At 42.8% G+C, this 17,610-nt stretch overlaps 1 protein-coding gene across 1 annotated transcript in view; it reads left to right on the forward strand.

Moving 5' to 3' along the window:
- iqsec1b (IQ motif and Sec7 domain ArfGEF 1b) overlaps nucleotides 1-17,324 on the forward strand; it is a gene marked incomplete in the record, with an annotated part of 275,178 nt that extends 257,854 nt beyond the window's left edge. The window contains 6 exon segments of the mRNA XM_036124610.1: nucleotides 1-87; nucleotides 175-274; nucleotides 2,509-2,670; nucleotides 2,770-2,946; nucleotides 4,608-4,657; nucleotides 13,103-17,324. Coding sequence (XP_035980503.1) covers nucleotides 1-87; nucleotides 175-274; nucleotides 2,509-2,670; nucleotides 2,770-2,946; nucleotides 4,608-4,657; nucleotides 13,103-13,630 — 1,104 coding nt within the window.
- Between the last annotated feature and the right edge of the window lie 286 nt (nucleotides 17,325-17,610).

Here is a 17,610-nt window from a genome sequence, read left to right on the forward strand (position 1 = left end):
AGGCTGTTTGAAGTTCCTGATCCCAACAAACCGCAGAAGCTGGGCCTGCACCAAAGAGAGATCTTCCTCTTTAATGACCTGCTCGTGGTACGACACATAGCGCTAGTCCACCCAGACTGAAGGAGCAACCAGTCTCTGCAGGGTTTATCTCATTTGCTTTGTTTCTTTTCTAAGGTTACCAAAATCTTTCAGAAGAAAAAGAACTCTGTAACATACAGCTTTCGACAGTCCTTCTCACTCTACGGCATGCAAGTGCTGCTATTTGAGAATCAGTGTAAGTATCATTTCATTTTACATTTTTTTATCTTTGTTCTTGAAGTTTTCAAAGAGTTCAGAATTGGTACCAATTTCGCTATTGCCACATTAAAAATAAGAACCTTATGAAAAATGTAGCGTTCTGCCATCTGAGTTTTTAACCTTTTTAGTTTTGTACAGCCTGAGAGCCATCTCAGTACTGCATCATTGATAAATGGACTGAATTTATATGCCGCTTATCTGGTCATACTGACCACTCAAAGCAGTTTGCACTAGAGCCACATTCACCCAATCACACCCCCAAACACGGACACATTCATACGCTGATCAGCAAGCACCCTGGGGTTAAGTGCCTTGCCCAGGGGCACATCGCTCATCAAATCGTGACGGTGAAGCTGGAATCAAACCTAGAACTTTCTGATAGCAATATAATTAATTATTATAATTAGCAATAATACTTTACCCACTGATCCACATTGCCCACATTGCATCACTAATAATGTCACTACCAGTAAATATTTGACCTTTCCCGTTTTAGTTGGACTTTTTTTAAAGGAGACAGATGGTCAACGTAATAAAACCATCTGTCCTGTTAACCCTGCAGAAAGATGTCCTGATATATGAGACCAAGCTCACAAATCAAAAAGATGTACAAGATGGCAAGATCAGGTGTTAACAAGAAACCCTCTTTTTGTTTTCACAAATAGATGAGAGGCTTCACAGACCACCAGCTGTGTTTTACAGAATATGTACTCTTATGTATGCACTGGCCACCCCCCCCCACCCCGCTACCGTCATTCAAGCTCCACACTGCCGGTGGGCTGCAGCTGTGAGGAGAAATGTCACAGAAACAACCTGCTTTACAGGAAAACTGCCGATTTCTGAAATGGCACCTGCTCAGAAAGTAAAGACAGAAAACATCGGAGCAGCATGGCAGGCTCCACTTTGGCAGGAGGGCTGCAGTGCAGCAGAGAGCAAGGGGGGGGGGGACCTGGAAGTTTTGCTTGTTCAAATTTTCAAGCTAAGTCCACTGTGCAACTGTGATGTTCTAGGCCTGCTGTGATCCTCGGCTGTTTGAGTTTTTGGCCTTCTTTTGTGCCTCCTTTTTCATTATTCCCTCAGTTGTTGCTTTAGTTCATTCTTTTAGACTTAGTTTCCTACTTTCTCCTTGTTTGCCCTTCCCTGTGCATTCTAGATTATTTGTGTTAGATCTATTGCAATCTTTTGGATTTATCTGTATTTCTGTTCAGCTCTGTTCTGGTTAATTCATCTCCCTCCCTCAGCTGGTCTGCCTGACACTGCTGCTCCACATCTCCCCTGATCACTCTTCTGGTTTGCTTGTCACTCCTCCAGCCGTGCCTCAGTGTAAATGCTCACCGGTTCTTGCTGGATCCCCCGTTACACTGCCCGTTATTTCCCGTCTCTTTTTCTGCTCCTGTTCCTTTGCTCCAAATTCTGTTCTTCTTGTGTTGTTTTTCTCTTTGTATCATTAAAACTCTGGTATGCTGTCTGTGTTTTGCTGCTCAAGCAGATAGTGCTTGTCAAACCTTTCAGCGGTCCAAGCTGGTGCTCATCCAGAACCTTTACTCCATGCATCCCACTTCCCCTGCCAGAGTCGGTGGGTTCTGCTGCCCACCTGTTTCAGGGTTCCACATGTTGCACATTTAAAGATTGAAGCATTCAGCATATGCTGGTTGCTATTGGAGAGCTACTATTGCCTTTCTGTCTTTATAAACCAATCCACCTGTTCTTCGCCGACCCCTGACATTAATACGACATTTTCTTCCATACAGCTGCCGATAAATATATATTCTCTCTTTTTCTGTTGAATCTCTTTGACTCAGACCATCTGATAAGGCCCCAACAACCATGTTGCAGTCAGTGTTACTTGAACCTCCTTTCTTCCTCACTCTGATGCTCAGTTTGAACTTAAAGTCATTTTATCCACGTCCAGATACCTAAATGCATTGAGGTGCTGCCATGTGATTGGTCAATTAACTACTTATATTAACAATCATTTTAATGAGTGTACCTAAAATAGTGGATGGTGAGTGTGTGTGAATAAACAGACAGATGGATTGGATGACAACATCTAACACAGGGCAGATACCTTCTCATTCTGAATGGATAGTGTGACTTCAGATATGAAGATGTTTGACCCAAGTTTAAATGGATCAGCTATTACTTCATTAGTTGTCTTCAGCAGTCTTTTGTCATGACATGTACTAAAGCTTCTGTTTTCTTTCTGTTCAGATTATCCCAATGGTGTGCGCCTGACTTCAGCTATTCCTGGAGCAGACATCAAGGTCCTCATCAATTTTAACGCCCCCAATCCTCAGGATCGCAAAAAGTTTACCGACGATTTGCGAGAATCTATTGCCGAGGTCCAAGAGATGGAGAAGTACCGGATAGAATGTAAGCAGAGTTTTACTATTATCTCTCTTCATGTTCTTGTTCATTTTAAACACGTGGTCCCAAACGACAGAAGCTCTAAGTTGTCTTCTTGATGCACAGCTGAGCTGGAGAAACAGAAGGGTGTGGTGAGGCCCAGCATGTCCCAGTGTTCAGGGTTAAAGAAGGACACTGGAAACGGCAACCTGAGCCGAGCCAGCCTGGATGACAGCTATGCCATCGGTGAGGGTCTGAAGAGGAGCGCTCTCAGCAGCTCCCTGCGGGACCTCTCAGACGCAGGTAAAGTCTGCTCGTTCTAGTAGTGCCCTGTCTCTTGTCTTGTTCTGCTTTTTAGTTGGAAAAGAGCAAATACTCAAGCTGGATGCTGGCATGACACTTTTCACTCCAGTTCTTTGGACATGTGGGAAAACGAAGATTTGAATAGCACCAAGAAGAATTGGACTGCCAGAGCAGTGACTGGGGGCCAGTGGAGCAGACACTGAGGATGATGGGATTGCTGAAACAGCCAGCTGTACTTCATTTGAGACCACCCACTAGTCCTGTGTCACTGGCAGGAGGGAGGCACAATGCTTTGTAGGTCACTGTGATCAATCCAAATGTCCTCACAGAAAAGGGATTAAGGTTCTCAGGTTTATTCATGCAGAGTACAGCAGGACGTTACACTGCTGAAAAGCCCTTTTCTGTACAGTAAAACTGTACAGAAAAATACAGGTTGAGCTTTTTGTTACCTGCTTTTGACTTTAATGAATAATCTGCTGAGTGTTTCCTATACAGAGTTAGCTAAACCATTACTGTATCTTAGACTTTCCCTTATTTTGGCCCATCACAACCACAAACTTCAGTGGATATCATTGTGACAGAGAAACATAAAGTAATACATAACTATTGGAAGGAAATTGATTTATTTTCATGGTTGCTCTGATGCCTGTAAATACACCTTTTTATTAAATTAGCTTCCCTTGTGTGTAATTAAGAACTGCAAACTTACCACAATATGGATGTCACACCCAAAATGACAAGCCAGAGTTGAAGATGGATGGAGTAGAAAACAGGACAATCCCAGAAGAGAACCTGTTGGGGGAAACAGAAGACCTGAGACTGGGCTGAGATTCGCCTTCCAGCAGGAAAGTGATCTTTTAAACCTAAGGCCAGAGCTACACTGGGAAGGTTCTCATCTCAGCATGGCCTGGTGAAATTCCTGACCTAAATCCCACTTAACTCCAAGAAACAATTGAAATTGATTTTGGCTTATGTTCTCCATCCAACTGGACTGAACTTGAGCTGTTTTACAAGGAAAGAACTGGTGAAAACATCTGGGTGTAGATGTTCAAAGCAGGCAGAGACACGCTAAAAGAGCTGCAGCTTGAACTGCTGCCAAAGGTGCTTCTAGAGTACTGAGTCAGGGAGCTGAAGGCAAATGCACACCACTTTCCAGGGTTTAGCCATTTACTTGGTGGATAAAGATTAAGCATTAAATACATGCTGTTTGTTGCATTGTGTGCAATGTAAAATGGTAAGACTGGATTATTTATCTCACTCAGGGTTACAATTAACACTATCTTAACCTGGGGTGTTTCATTTTTCTTTTTTTCGGTTGGGAGGCCTTCCCTCTAAAGAGAATGAAATGTTAAACTTGTTCCTCTTCAGTGTTCTCAGAGTCGGGCTTATTTGTTGTTAAGAGTCTCCTGCCAGCAGTGTTCACAATGTAGACCCCTAACAAATCCTCAATTTCCTCACACACACTCCAGATACTGGTGTTAGTTTGGTGAAGTTTTGTCCCTGACCTTTAGCTTTAGCCACTAGCAGGACAACGGTCGGCTGCTTAGCTAGCGCTGCGGCTCCAAAGTGTTAGCATGGTCCCTGCGTAGGCAGGAGGGATGTGTGCGCCTCCATGTTTTAACCAGGCATGTCTAATCTGTCGTGTCACATGTTCCGGGCAGGAAAGCGAGGGAGACGCAGCAGTGCAGGATCACTAGACAGCAATCTGGAAGTAAGTAGGAAGCAGCTGCTGCCGAGCTGTCATCCGCCTGCCTTTGTGTTGTTCTCTCTGAACATGCAGCTTTTTTTCTGTGCGCTGTGCTTTTCTGTTGCGCTGCTCCTCTTGCTTGCAGCAGCCAGAACACTGCATGCATTCTGCTGACTGGAAATGATGCTGTGGCTGTTGCATTAAGCTTGGTCGTACACTGCATGACTAGACTAACTGTAGTTTAGACCGGTGTTCATGTGCTGCTCTGTTGACCTTAAAGCCACCTGTAGAAGCTGGCTGTGGCCTGTCAGCTGGAGCTGTGGTGACCTGACAGGCCACACTGCATCTTCTCACTCACCCTTTTACTCTTTAACTTATCAAGACTGGAACATTGTAAAAATGTTGTCCTTGTCAACATATTCCCTCTCTTTTCTTCTTTTCTTTACATCATTTGAGTATAAATATTGTAATGTTCGATCATCAGTTTAGTTTGAACATACTTCAGAGCTTCAGATTAATATGACAAAATATGTCCAGTAACACATAGAGAAACAAAACGTTTGCAGACCCCTGGTCAAATGCCAAACCTTTAGGATGCTAAGAAGAGACCGCCATGAATCATTTCTAAACTGGCAATCAGAAAACTTGATTTATTCCTGAGGGCAATTCATTTGCAGTCAGGCTGGTTCCTTACAAGGACTAAATCCTGTATATGATAGTTAAAAACAGATTCAGACAATAATCCATCATCAATGTCAATGTGCTACAGGCTACAACTGCCTTCAGCTTTCAGCCACCTTAAAGCTGAGGGAATGAATGAATTTGCATATCTATTCATTTTCTGCGAAGGAGCATAAAAGCACCAACAGTATGAGCGGAGAATTCCCTTTCTGAAACATGATCGGGTTTGTTCATAATTATAGTTTGCTTTTTCCACTTTTAATGTGGCATTTAGTCTGTACAGCTCTTCTGCAAATCCAGTCAAATCATTTGACATGTGGGGTCAAAAATCACCTCACTGGTTGTTGTTCTTCAAAATCTTTAAAATGAAAAGTTGGAATATATTCATATTCCAGGTATTCCTCATAATACATGTTTGTGACATTAGGCCACTTACATTTTTATTTATTTATATTTATATCAGAGTTTTTGTATGACTACCCCACTCATCCACAAGTGGGGTCAAAAATGAGCCCAAGCATTTCCTATGGAATCTTCTATAAACCTTTATTTTTAGCAACTCTGACTGCTCCCCTTACAAATCTGATGTCATCTGTCACATCACATATGCAACTTTAACTACACATGGCATCTGTTCCTGGTCAACTGCAGGTAGAATTCATCCCCAGTGATTATGGGGATACATACACAAGCTCACTGTCACAAAGCACCTGTAGGTGTTTGTGACAGTGAGCTTGTGTTTGTAAGAAAAATGCTCAATAGTGGTTGTGAGGAGCCAAAGACCCCCCCCCCCCCCAGAACACAGAGGCAAACGCCAGGGGAACCAGAATCTCAGATGCCTGAAGGGACCCCCAGAGCAAAGGTACCCAAGAGGGACCAACACAGGAAACGCTGCTTCCCCCATCCCATGGAAGAGCAGAGAGGGGCCCCAGTAAACCCCCCAACAGCCACAACACTGAAGCCCCCGGGAGCTGCAGTGACAAGCCTGCGGGCTCCGCTGCCAGCCAGCAACACTGGAGCAGATCCAGCCATGGGCCCAGAGACCCAAGGTCCAGGGGCGCCCCGCCCCCCGACGGGACCCCGACAGAGCTACGGGGCCAAGGGCTCCATGAAGCAGCTGCCAGGAGCGAGCTGGCGCCCACCCGAGCACCCAGTTCCAGACACCGAGGAGCTCCCACGCACCAGTGGGTCAAGGGAACATGACGGGGGGGAGGGCTCCACACTTTGTGGAGACCTGAGATGTCCCAGGAGAAGGGGCGGTCCAAACCCATGGAAGCTATTCCTACAGAAATTAAGAAAGAGTCTCATGCTCATGGATGCTTAAAGAAGAACACATAACTTTTAAAGAGGAAGTTGGCCAAGAACTCCCAAATATTGCCGTCAACTTAAAGGAATAAATTGGGCGAGACCGAACAGAGTGGGGCAAAGATTAGAAACCTAACGCTAGTGCTAATGAGATGTTTTTCTCTTTCCTGGGAACACAAGAAAGGTTTCAGACCTGCATAACTGACCTTGAAGCTGTTGTAGAAACAAGATTTGCATCCAGTGGAGAAAATACTATGGAATTGTTGTAGAATGTCAGAAGTGAGCTTTCCCTCCCGACCTTTCGCTGACATAAGGCTACGCTCAGGACACAGCAGTGCCAACACTCCCTTACCCCCAAACCTCTGCCATGCTCCACACGGCTCACCGGGCCTTTGTTTCCAAGAATCTAAGCCTAAAGAATATGTTCATCACAATGCTCTCAGTAACAAAAAGTATTTTTTTTTTCTTATTTTATCTTCTCTTGTGGACTTTTTCCTTATTTGCTGCTGATACACCTGAATTTCCATACTGTGGGATAATATAGGATTATTCTATTTTTTCTCTATTCTGAAGAGGTCTTTTAGAACAACAATAGAGCATATTTGAGTGAGACTACTCCATCAAAAAATTACCAAATGTAAGATGTAGTCCTACATCAGAAAGACACCCAAAGCAAAATGTGTCCACATCCATGTGCTCTACCCAGCAAAGCTGAAAGATTTCCTTGATACTGGACCAGTCATTTGCTACAGCTCACCAATACAAGACCTGACAAGGTGGGGAATGGTGAATGCTTCCTAACAAACACACATCAAGGGGCTGTGGAGAGACAACTCCCGTGGGAAATAGTGTTTGAGTTGCCCTGTAGACACAGTAAGACATGCCTGGAGCAAACACAGGGGATCCTGAAGAGATTTCAGCATATAGAGAAATCCTAACGTCTCTTCCAACTGGTGGTGGGCGCTTTCCCTAATTCTGTGTTTTAATTATATTTACCTTACTGGAACTTTGCTGCTTATATCTGTGCTCTGATCTGATGATACTGCTCAGTCAGATAAATAACTTTCCACTGGGAGGGCTCCCTTTGTGTTCAAGGACCTCCACTCCCACTTTTAAAGTGAAATATATACGTCTGATGCAGAAGTCAACTTTATTCTCTTTGGATTACCTGGGAATGTATGGGTACTTATTTGGAGGTGATTAATAGAAAACCAGAACATGAGGAACTTCAAAACATGGGCTTTGGTAACACATATTAATCATCCTACAACAAGAACGATACTAAAGGAGTTGCAATACTAATTACAAACGTTTTCAGTTTACTTCACATTGCATATACAGAAGGATCTTACGTGATGGTGAAATGTTTTATAGATCACAATGAAGTCACCTTTTTGAATGTCTATCAACCACCAGGGAATTATATCCAACTTGTTAAGAGATGAAACCTTATTTTACCTGAAGCATTAGGAGTGTTAAAATGCAGAGGAGATTATAACAGTCGCTTGCATGCCCCCCTGGATACTGCTAGTGAAGCACAGTGTATTAAAAACCTAATTAGAGAGATAAGGATGATAGAGATTTGGAGGGAATTACATCCTAAGTACAAGTGTTTTACTTTCATTTCATTCCCACATTCCGTAAACTCTCAGTTACTTCTTTATGTTTAACCACACGAGATCCAAGAATGTAAACTGTGACACTGGAGTTACGGACGTTTCTGATCATGCTGCAGTATATTTAATACTGCATTTATATTAGAGACACCCCAGAAACTCAGTAATGTGTCATTCTGTCAGTAATGTGTAAGAGATGATCTTAAAGACTGCATGACTCTTAACAATGATGGCTCTGTATCTCCAAGTATATTCTGAAGCGCTGGTGAGGCTGTCCTTAGAGGTGAGCTAGTAAAATGGTCATCTCAGAAAGAGAGGCATAGATGAATGATTGGACGTGTTTTGGAACGCACACATGAAAACTAAAGACTCCGCTTTTCTAAAGCAAATTTCAAGTACAAAGCAAAAATTACAGCATCTGTATGAAGAAAAGGGTTGAGAGGAGAGATGAGCCAACAAAACAGAACTATTGTGAATGCAGTCCTAGATAATAATAAAAAGAAAAGGTTTGGCACGTCTAATTTTGTCTAATGACAAAATAAATGATCCCTTAGCTCAAAATATGTGCCACCAATTGACAGACATTTAATTCAATTCAAATTTATTTATATAGCGCTAATTCATGAAACATGTCATCTCGAGGCACTTTACAAAGTCAAATCAATCAGATTATACAGATTGGTCAAAAATGTCCTATATAAGGAAACCAGTTGATTGCATCAAAGTCCCGAAAGCAGCATTCACTCCTGGAGAAGCGTAGAGCCACAGGGAGAGTCGTCTGCATTGTTGATGGCTTTGCTGCAATCCCTCATACTGAGCAAGCATGAAGCGACAGTGGAGAGGAAAAACTCCCCATTAACGGGAAGGAAAACCTCCAGCAGAACCGGGCTCAGTATGAACGGTCATCTGCCTCGACCCACTGGGGTTACAGAAGACAGAGCAGAGACACAACAAGAGAGACAAACAAGATCAGAAGCACACATTGATGCAGTAATCTGTTCTATATTAGATGGTAGTAGCGGGTGAGCCGTCTTCTCTGGATGATGTCACAGTTAACAGAACGCCAGACCAGGTGTACCTACTATGAAGATAAAAGAGAGAGAACAGAAAGTTAAAAGCTGAAATAACAACAGTCATTTCAATGTAATGCAATGCAAAACTGGAGAACAGTAGAACTCAGCAGAGAGAGAGAAATAGACCCTGATGTCCTCCAGCAGCCTAAGCCTATAGCAGCATAACTATAGAGATAGCTCAGGGTAACATGAGCCACTCTGACTAGAAGCTTTGTCACAAAGGAAAGTTTTAAGATTAGTCTTAAAAGTAGACAGGGTGTCTGCCTCACGGACCAAAACTGGGAGTTGGTTCCACAGGAGAGGAGCCTGATAGCTAAAGGATCTGCCTCCCATTCTACTTTTAGAGACTCTAGGAACCACCAGCAGACCTGCAGTCTGAGAGCGAAGTGCTCTGTTAGGAACATACGGGGTAATCAGAGCTCTGATATATGATGGAGTTTGATTATTAAGGGCTTTATATGTTAGAAGAAGAATTTTAAATTCTATTCAGACTGCCTTTGAAAAGTCTTACACCAGACTCCACAACCAACCCCAAGTAGCTGAACCTTTTGCTGTGGAGTCGTTTTTGTCACCATTAGACCTACCTTCAATAAGAACCACTCAAAATAAGGCAATACTATGTGAAATTACGGAAGGAAATAGACACACAGAGCTGTATGAAGAATGAAGGAGAACAAAATGCCAGGCTTGGATAGGAACCCCTCAGAATGATACAAAATCTCTAGAGAGAAACAATACCATTAGTGAAAGATAGTTTTCATCATGTTCTAAAAGGAGGTGAAATAACATGCTCATAGTGGGAAGAAGTGATATTTATAATTCCTGAACCAGGAAAAGACTGGCTGGAATGTAGCTCCTTTAGATCCATTTAGGTGTTTAAAACTAATTACAGATTATATGCCTCAATTTTAAGGCATTTTGGATTTGACAACACACTGGTTGAGTCTCTGAAGTCTTTATATTGTCCCCATGGCCAGGATTAAAATGAATTTAAGTTTATGTAAGGCAGTATCACTTAAATGATACATAATTACGGAAATGACGTGTCATAATAGGGGATATGTAATATAAAACTGGCCTGCATGCTGATGACGTCCTGCTATATTACACTAACCCTGACTTGTTGGGTAACAAGTACCCCAACTTAGTTTTACTTAAAGAATGTAGCCCCCTCTCTGGATCCAAAACAAACCCATACAAAACACAATGTATGTTTTTTTTTTAGATATGATCTTTCCATATTTCCATGCAGAAATGATAGATATAATAGTTGCTGTAAGTGGATAAAAGATAGAAATGTTGAATATAGAGTGAAAAAAACAGGTTTACAAAATTAACTAATGGACAGTCATACAGCCCCAGGGAGAATAAAGCCTATTTCACGAGGAAAATAGAAGACCTAAGTTGACCCAGGGAAAAAAAGCATCGCTGACGGTGGAAAGGACTTGGAGCCTGGATGGACAGACTGAAGACTCTGCATTGTAAATGGGTTCAACCCATGAACCTAAAGATCTGTGGTCTCTGATGTGGCATCCCTTACCAGCAGCTACCATTGCCCAGATGACCAAAGGACTTAGCCAGTGGACCCTTAAGGCCAAGTTGTTTACAGCTCTATGGTCTCAGGATTCCTGGACAGTCCGTTAAGCAGCTGTCTGAAACCTATTGTCCCATTTCTGGGTCCATTGCTAGGTCTGAATCTCATTGATTTGGACCCAGCAAGTTCCTAATCATCAGAACTTGGGACATTACCATTCATCCACTCAGAAGAAGGAGGCCATGGATCACTGCCTGCGCTTCACCCAAGGAAGCAATATGTCATCAGCCATTTTTTAACTCTTTATCGAAAAAGCTCAAAACCACTTCAAGCAAGTTATTTAATTTTTTGCACTTTCCATTTTCCTTTTCCAATGCCATGATTGGAATTGTGCATAAACACAATTTGCTACATGGAAACAGGGTTACTATATCTTCCTATGGCCGTCCTGTGGATGAGATTGGGATTGAGGCTCTCCTCTTATGCTCCTTTGCATCTTGTGATGTTTCTTGGGGAAAAAACGCTGAGATGGTTGTGCTAGCTCCTCCAATTCCCTTCTTCAGACATTACTCTCTCACTTGTGATAGGCGTGGGATGTTGTCTAGCTCTGGAAGAACCCAGAGATGTTTGTTATACAACTCTTTTGTGGCCATGCCAGTCATAGACATCACCCTCTGTGTAGTTTTATTTTATTTTATAAGCTTGAATGTCTGTTTGAATGGAAGACAAAGATTCAGAATTATCTTCTGTGAAGTAGTCAAAATTATCTAGGTTGACCTTTAGCAGCAGTTCTTCACATTTCTTGATTTATGTGCTCAATTTGTCTGTCCCAGCTTTTGTTTTTTTAATGTTGAGCAGTATTGAGCATTAGTCTAGGGTCAGTTTCCATTTTTAATAAGAAATCTTTGCCCTCTAGCCAAAAGAGTTTTACTGATCTTCAAGCCTCTTAGTGTGTATTTTCCTCTCCAGTATTCAGAAAGAGTTATATAATGCCAGAGGTTTCTCATTTCTTTCCTTTTTGAGTTCTTCCAGATCTCTGGCTAAAGACTAACCATATGAGTCTGACTATGATGCTTTCGCCGTGTTCTGTAGTATATTTCATCCATCCATCCATCCATTGTCTATACCTGCTAATCCACGCAGGGTCCTGGAGCAGTATATGTCTTATTTTATATGTTCTTCTGTTAATAGTTGTCTTTGGCATGTTTCTAAAACCATTTAAACTCTCAGTTACCCTGACAGCTCTGTTGGATGGACCAGGTCCTGGCTGATGTGTGTAATTTGAGCAATTCAGTTGGGTTGGGTAGGCAGTGATGGGTGTGCAGAAGGATTTTGCATTCAGTACAGAAGTGAACGGGGAGCCAGTGTAGTGCACAGACCATTGGGGTGGGTTTTTAGAGGAGAGGTTTAATGAGAGCAGATTTGAGGGTAGTTGGAATATTGCCTATATTGCCTAAATTTGAGATAGCTTGCTTTTTTGTTTTGACTAGTCATAATTAAAGATATCTCAAATTACCACATTATGCAAACATAACTCAAATGTATTTTTAGATATCTGAAAGTAAGATATAGCTAGTGCAAATGCAACTGAGTGTTTCTTAAAAGCAAATAATGACCAGGTAAAACTAACTTAGAACTGCTATCTTAAGTCAGATATCTTTAATTATTATTCTGACTTCATAAAACCGCAGGCAACAGTTTAGACAGCTGAATGGCGGCACCAGGGAGCCTAACACAGGGGACGTCATTCTTTCTGCTGTTTTAGTATTCATTAGAACACAACCCCATATGTAATCTGCTCCAAATACCTTTAATATTCAACACAATATTCATTTTAATAACTTTCCTATTAATAGTAAACCCAACCTGCCCATGGGAGAGTTAAACAGAATAGTAAAGAAATGAATGAATACATTCTCTACGTTTCAGATTTACATTTAGGCTACATCACCTTGTCGAATAATCCTTTTAAAGTCTGCAGGACATATTTCTATACATATGTACATGTTTGTTTGAGAACTGTAAATTGCAAGATGATGCCAATATTAAAAAAAATCCTTATAAACTGTTTGGCCCCGGCCCAAAGTGTGCATCTCCCACAGAAACGTTTTGTGTCAAAGTTGTTTTTGTTTATGACGAATAAACACGTTGCACGATTTTCCTACTTTTTATCGGTGGTTTGCTGCACCAGCTGTGTCTGTGTGGTTATGGGCTGTTTCTGCTGTTAGGTGTGTTCTGATGATGGTTTTCTCTCTGGCAGGGCTCCATCATTAGCAGTCCTCACATGCGGCGCAGAGCCCCCTCCAGTCGAGACTGCCCGTCCCGGCACAGCGGACATTCCCTGCCCAGCTCCTCCTCCCTGCTCGGATCGCTCTTTGGCACCAGGCGGGTGAAGTCACCCAGTCCCACCCCTCAGACCCCACATCCCACCCTCATCTCCCACACCCCCCACCCAGCTAACCTGCACCACACGGCCCGGGCAGAGACGGACACGCCGGGTCCCTTGCATCCACACCACGCCCAGTTCTGCCACATGACCCAGAACCCGCCGCCTTACCATCACCACCATCACTACCACCCGCCGCCCCACCTGCAGCACCAGCAGCAGCAGCAGCAGTACCACCCACCTCCATCTCACAGCCAGCAGCCGCCCTACCCGCCTCACCCGCAGCACAGCCACGGGAGCCACGGGGCGCACGGCCCCCACCTCCACGCCCCGCCACCCCCGCCGTCTCAGGTTCCCAGCAGCACCAAGCCCAAGCACAGCGGCATCAGCACAGTGGTGTGAGGAGATCAAAGTGAACTGTTCCCTTAGAGACTCCTACCCAACGAGATCGGCACACTGTGTATCTCTGGTCTGCAGATATGAAGCCAGATTCCAGCCTGGACTTTGTTCACTCTTGAGTTTCTGCTCACTTTCCCCATTTCATTTCAGGCCCCGTCTACCAGCTTCAAGAGCAACAGACACGGACTCACGCTCATGCACGGAAACCACGAGTTCTGTTTGTCTGGAGTTAATGAACAGGAATGAGCTCAAATATCCTCCATGTATTTAAGAAGCAGTGAAGCAACGACAGCCGCAGCTGTAGCTGATTATTTAATGTAGCAGTAGCTCACAGTGCACTGTGATACGTATCTCTGGTAGCAGTTATAAATGTGCCATTTACTGACAGCATTTATTGAGGTAGTCACTAAAAAAATGCTTAATGTCTATTGTGCATAGTATTTTGTAAAGTACAAATATCAGCTGTTATTATTCAAATTCTTGCCAAACAAGTGGCATCAGTTAAGCTCTCAGTATAGCTGCACAGGAGGGGCCATAGTTAGGGGCGGATATGAAGCTTGTATTAGTTAGGCCAACTGAAGCTGGAGCATGGATGATAATGCTTACCATGGAGTTAGGACTCGGTTCTAAGGTGTACGCTCAACCACCAGGCATTCCTTGGGTTCGGAGGTGGCCCTCCTGCTCCGGGAGGCGGAGCCACAGCAGGTGGCGTGTGTTTTCCACTCAGTCACTCACCACCGGCTGGAAACGGCTCTGCTTTTATTTTCTCAAGTCAAGCAAACTAAACAAAGCAGAGCTCTTTGTTGTTCTGGTGCTCCAAGTTTGCTCTGCATCCACAGGAAGATGCTCCTTGGACGTGCAGCTTGAGGGGGGGGGGGGGGCGGGCAGCAGGGAAGCAGCACAGTTCCGTAGTGAAAAGCCGGTTCGGGTTCAGTCAAGCCCTCCCTGTCTGACCCACTGAGTCACTATCATGGTGCCATTGTGGCGGCACCCACATGCTTTTCTCAACACAGACAGCAGTTTTATATCAACGGTCCATCTGACATATTATGGCAAAGCTGGTTGCATCTACAGTGTGGGTGATGTGTGCAGGGCTGAAGCAGTGGCACTTTCTGTTCAAAGGGATTAATATCAGTAGATGAAGTTAGTCATTTTTATGTGCAAAATGACATTTATTTTCTTATTTGTCCAAGGATCTTTGTTTATTGGATTTCTACTGTTTAGTTTGGTCTTTTTGTCCTCTGATGTCCTGTCTTTTACCCTCCTCAGTGTTTTTGTGAAGTTGGTATCCACATGGATTTGGATGTGGTGGACCCCTCCACACTGAAACAGAAGGCAACAGAATCAAACAGCATGTAGCACTGTTAGATCGTTCTGTGGGTTTATTTTTCCACGTTTCTTCAGCATTCTCAGTTAGTCACACTCCCTCTGTTCAGGGTTCAAACATTTGTAACAAAGATTAATAAAATGTAAAGGTAGTCGACTGCAAACAAAGTACTTTACAAACATGTTGAGCCGGAGTGAGACGCTGGATGTGACGGTCACAGCTCAGTGGGGGCCTTGGTTTTGGGGTAATGGGTCGGTACTCTGGGAACAGAAAACCAAAGTGACACGTTGATGTGATAGGGTTTGTTTTCACAGAAAACTGCATGAAACCACACTTTAACTCTCATCCAGCTTGAGCTACACATTGCAGAAAATAAAAAAATTTATTTCAATTTGTCTAACAGGAATGCTTCAACTCACAAAACCAAAGCTGGACTGAGAGATTTCTCTAAATGTGAAAAGAGAATAAGCCTAAAAACACTAAACTGTCACCACCGTGAACTACAGGTTCAAAAAGTGTGAACATGTCCTTATTTCTCATTGGTTTACTGGTAGTGAAGCTAATTTTGCTGTTTGCAGAATATGAGTTTGCAGCTCCAGGATGAACGTGGCTAAATATGATCGTCCATGAGCCACAGTGGCAGGTTCCTAAACAGAGCAAGTAACAAAGTTGACAAATGTGTTTATTTCTTAACTATTATATTGAATGTGTTGTGACAAATATGAAATAATAAACAAATTCACATGACTAACAAAATTTGGAGGAAATAGAGCATGTTTCATGAATCTCCATAGAACAAATCTGTGCTATACTTTGCTGGATTTACAGTGCAGTTCAATTTACATCATTAGCAATAAGCAATCGGAAGATTTTCAAATAAAACAAATATTACTGCATTGTATTTTTGCAATAGAGCACAGCGTGAGTGGCTGGTAAAAATAGTCATTCCACCCCTTTAAGCAACCAGCCTGGTGAGATGAGAGTCAGTGTGACAGCAGCTGCACCAGGTCTGCAGCAATCCTCCAACAAAAGAGCGGAAACGCTTCCACTAAACTCAATTTAGACCAGGAGACAGCCATTCTTTTTTAAAGCACATTGTCTAAAGTACTATTCAAGAGAGTTTTTTTTCCCTATTCCTTGTTTCAGTTCAAGTAAAACACACCAAGGATTCATGTTTTCCACACTGGCCCAGTAATTTACACTCAGTGGTCTGCCAAACTATTATAAAGGCCCTTCTGAAGGTGTGATGACATCACATGTGTCCCTCTGGTGAAAACAAGCAGCTTCAAGCACCGGGCCCAGTGGATTTGCTTGCTGGGTTTTTACAGTGAATCTGGACCCTCCACTGACAGCACATATATGCTTCTATGCAATAAAGCTTTGCAGCAAAACTCATCCAATTCATAAACCCTGGTAAAACCCATTACCTGTCCATGTTCCCAGAAAACACCCTGAAATAAAATCTTCATGTCCATGTTCTGTGAAATCGGGAACATGGCATTCCTGAAGATCGCTGCCCTCAGTATGAAACTAATGAAAGCGTTTTAGAACCACAGAGCAGTTGTGGAGCAGCCGTGCAGACTGGAAGGAGCTTTTATTTGTTCAGCGTCATTCATGCAGCTCCTAGCTAAGCAAATCAAAGCATTTCAGACGCAGTCTCAGCAGCCCAGCCAGATTCCAGCTGAGGTGCTTTGTTGCGTGCCGTTGATGCCTACCGTTTCTTTGATCTGTCCTTTTTTTTTTACTGTTTTCTGTCAAGCAGCATGTCTGACTGAACCATCTGATGACATCACTTTGATTTATCTCTCTATCGCTTGTTTACATGTAGACGATTTCTTCTGTTCGCCTGTTTTTTGCTCCAACGTGTTCCTGTTTCCACTTCACATGCCGTGCATATTGCAGTACACTGTGTAAAATAATAAATCAAATCATTTAATGTGAGTTCATGAAGTCGAACAATTTGGAAATGGATGACATATTTTTATGGTGGGTAGTAGAGAATGATAAATATTTGTACATATGCTGTAAATGATTCTTATTATATTTAGGTATAACTGTTATCAATGTCTACAGGTACATTGAAGGTACATTCCTGCTCCCTCTGATTTTCACATGATCTTAAGCTGCTTCTCTCGGCCTGGGATAGTACTGACCCATCATAGGATTCAGAACCATCACCTGGTCTGCGTGCTTCTGACATGTGCTCCCATCCTCTGACTCTTACAGTCCACTTCTGAGGTCAACGGGTTGGCAGGAGTGCTCCTATTTTATTAGGCATTCTGTTTTTAAGTAGACAAAATCCCTATTGATGTAAAACTAGTACTGTGACACTGTTAAGAACACAGAATAAAACGAGACACTGTAAAAGCAGAAGTGACTCTGATTCTACTTATGACTGATGTGTATGAATATTGGTACTGCTCTTTCTTTAGGCCAGTGGCAGCTAGAAATGGGCCTCTTACCAGAACCAAGGTTTACCAAGAGTTCCCATCAAACTGTTTAAATGGTCAGAAGACCTTTTATTGCTAGAAATATTTGAGTGCATAGAGCAACAAAGAGCTGCTCTTAACTGACATACTGCTGTCAGCTGGCTGAAATAAGACTAGCACACTTTTCTTTCATTAAAAAGAATACATTTGGCTTGGCTTGGAGATAT

Source organism: Fundulus heteroclitus, chromosome 20 (genome assembly GCF_011125445.2).
Source record: "Fundulus heteroclitus isolate FHET01 chromosome 20, MU-UCD_Fhet_4.1, whole genome shotgun sequence".
NCBI lineage: Eukaryota > Metazoa > Chordata > Actinopteri > Cyprinodontiformes > Fundulidae > Fundulus > Fundulus heteroclitus.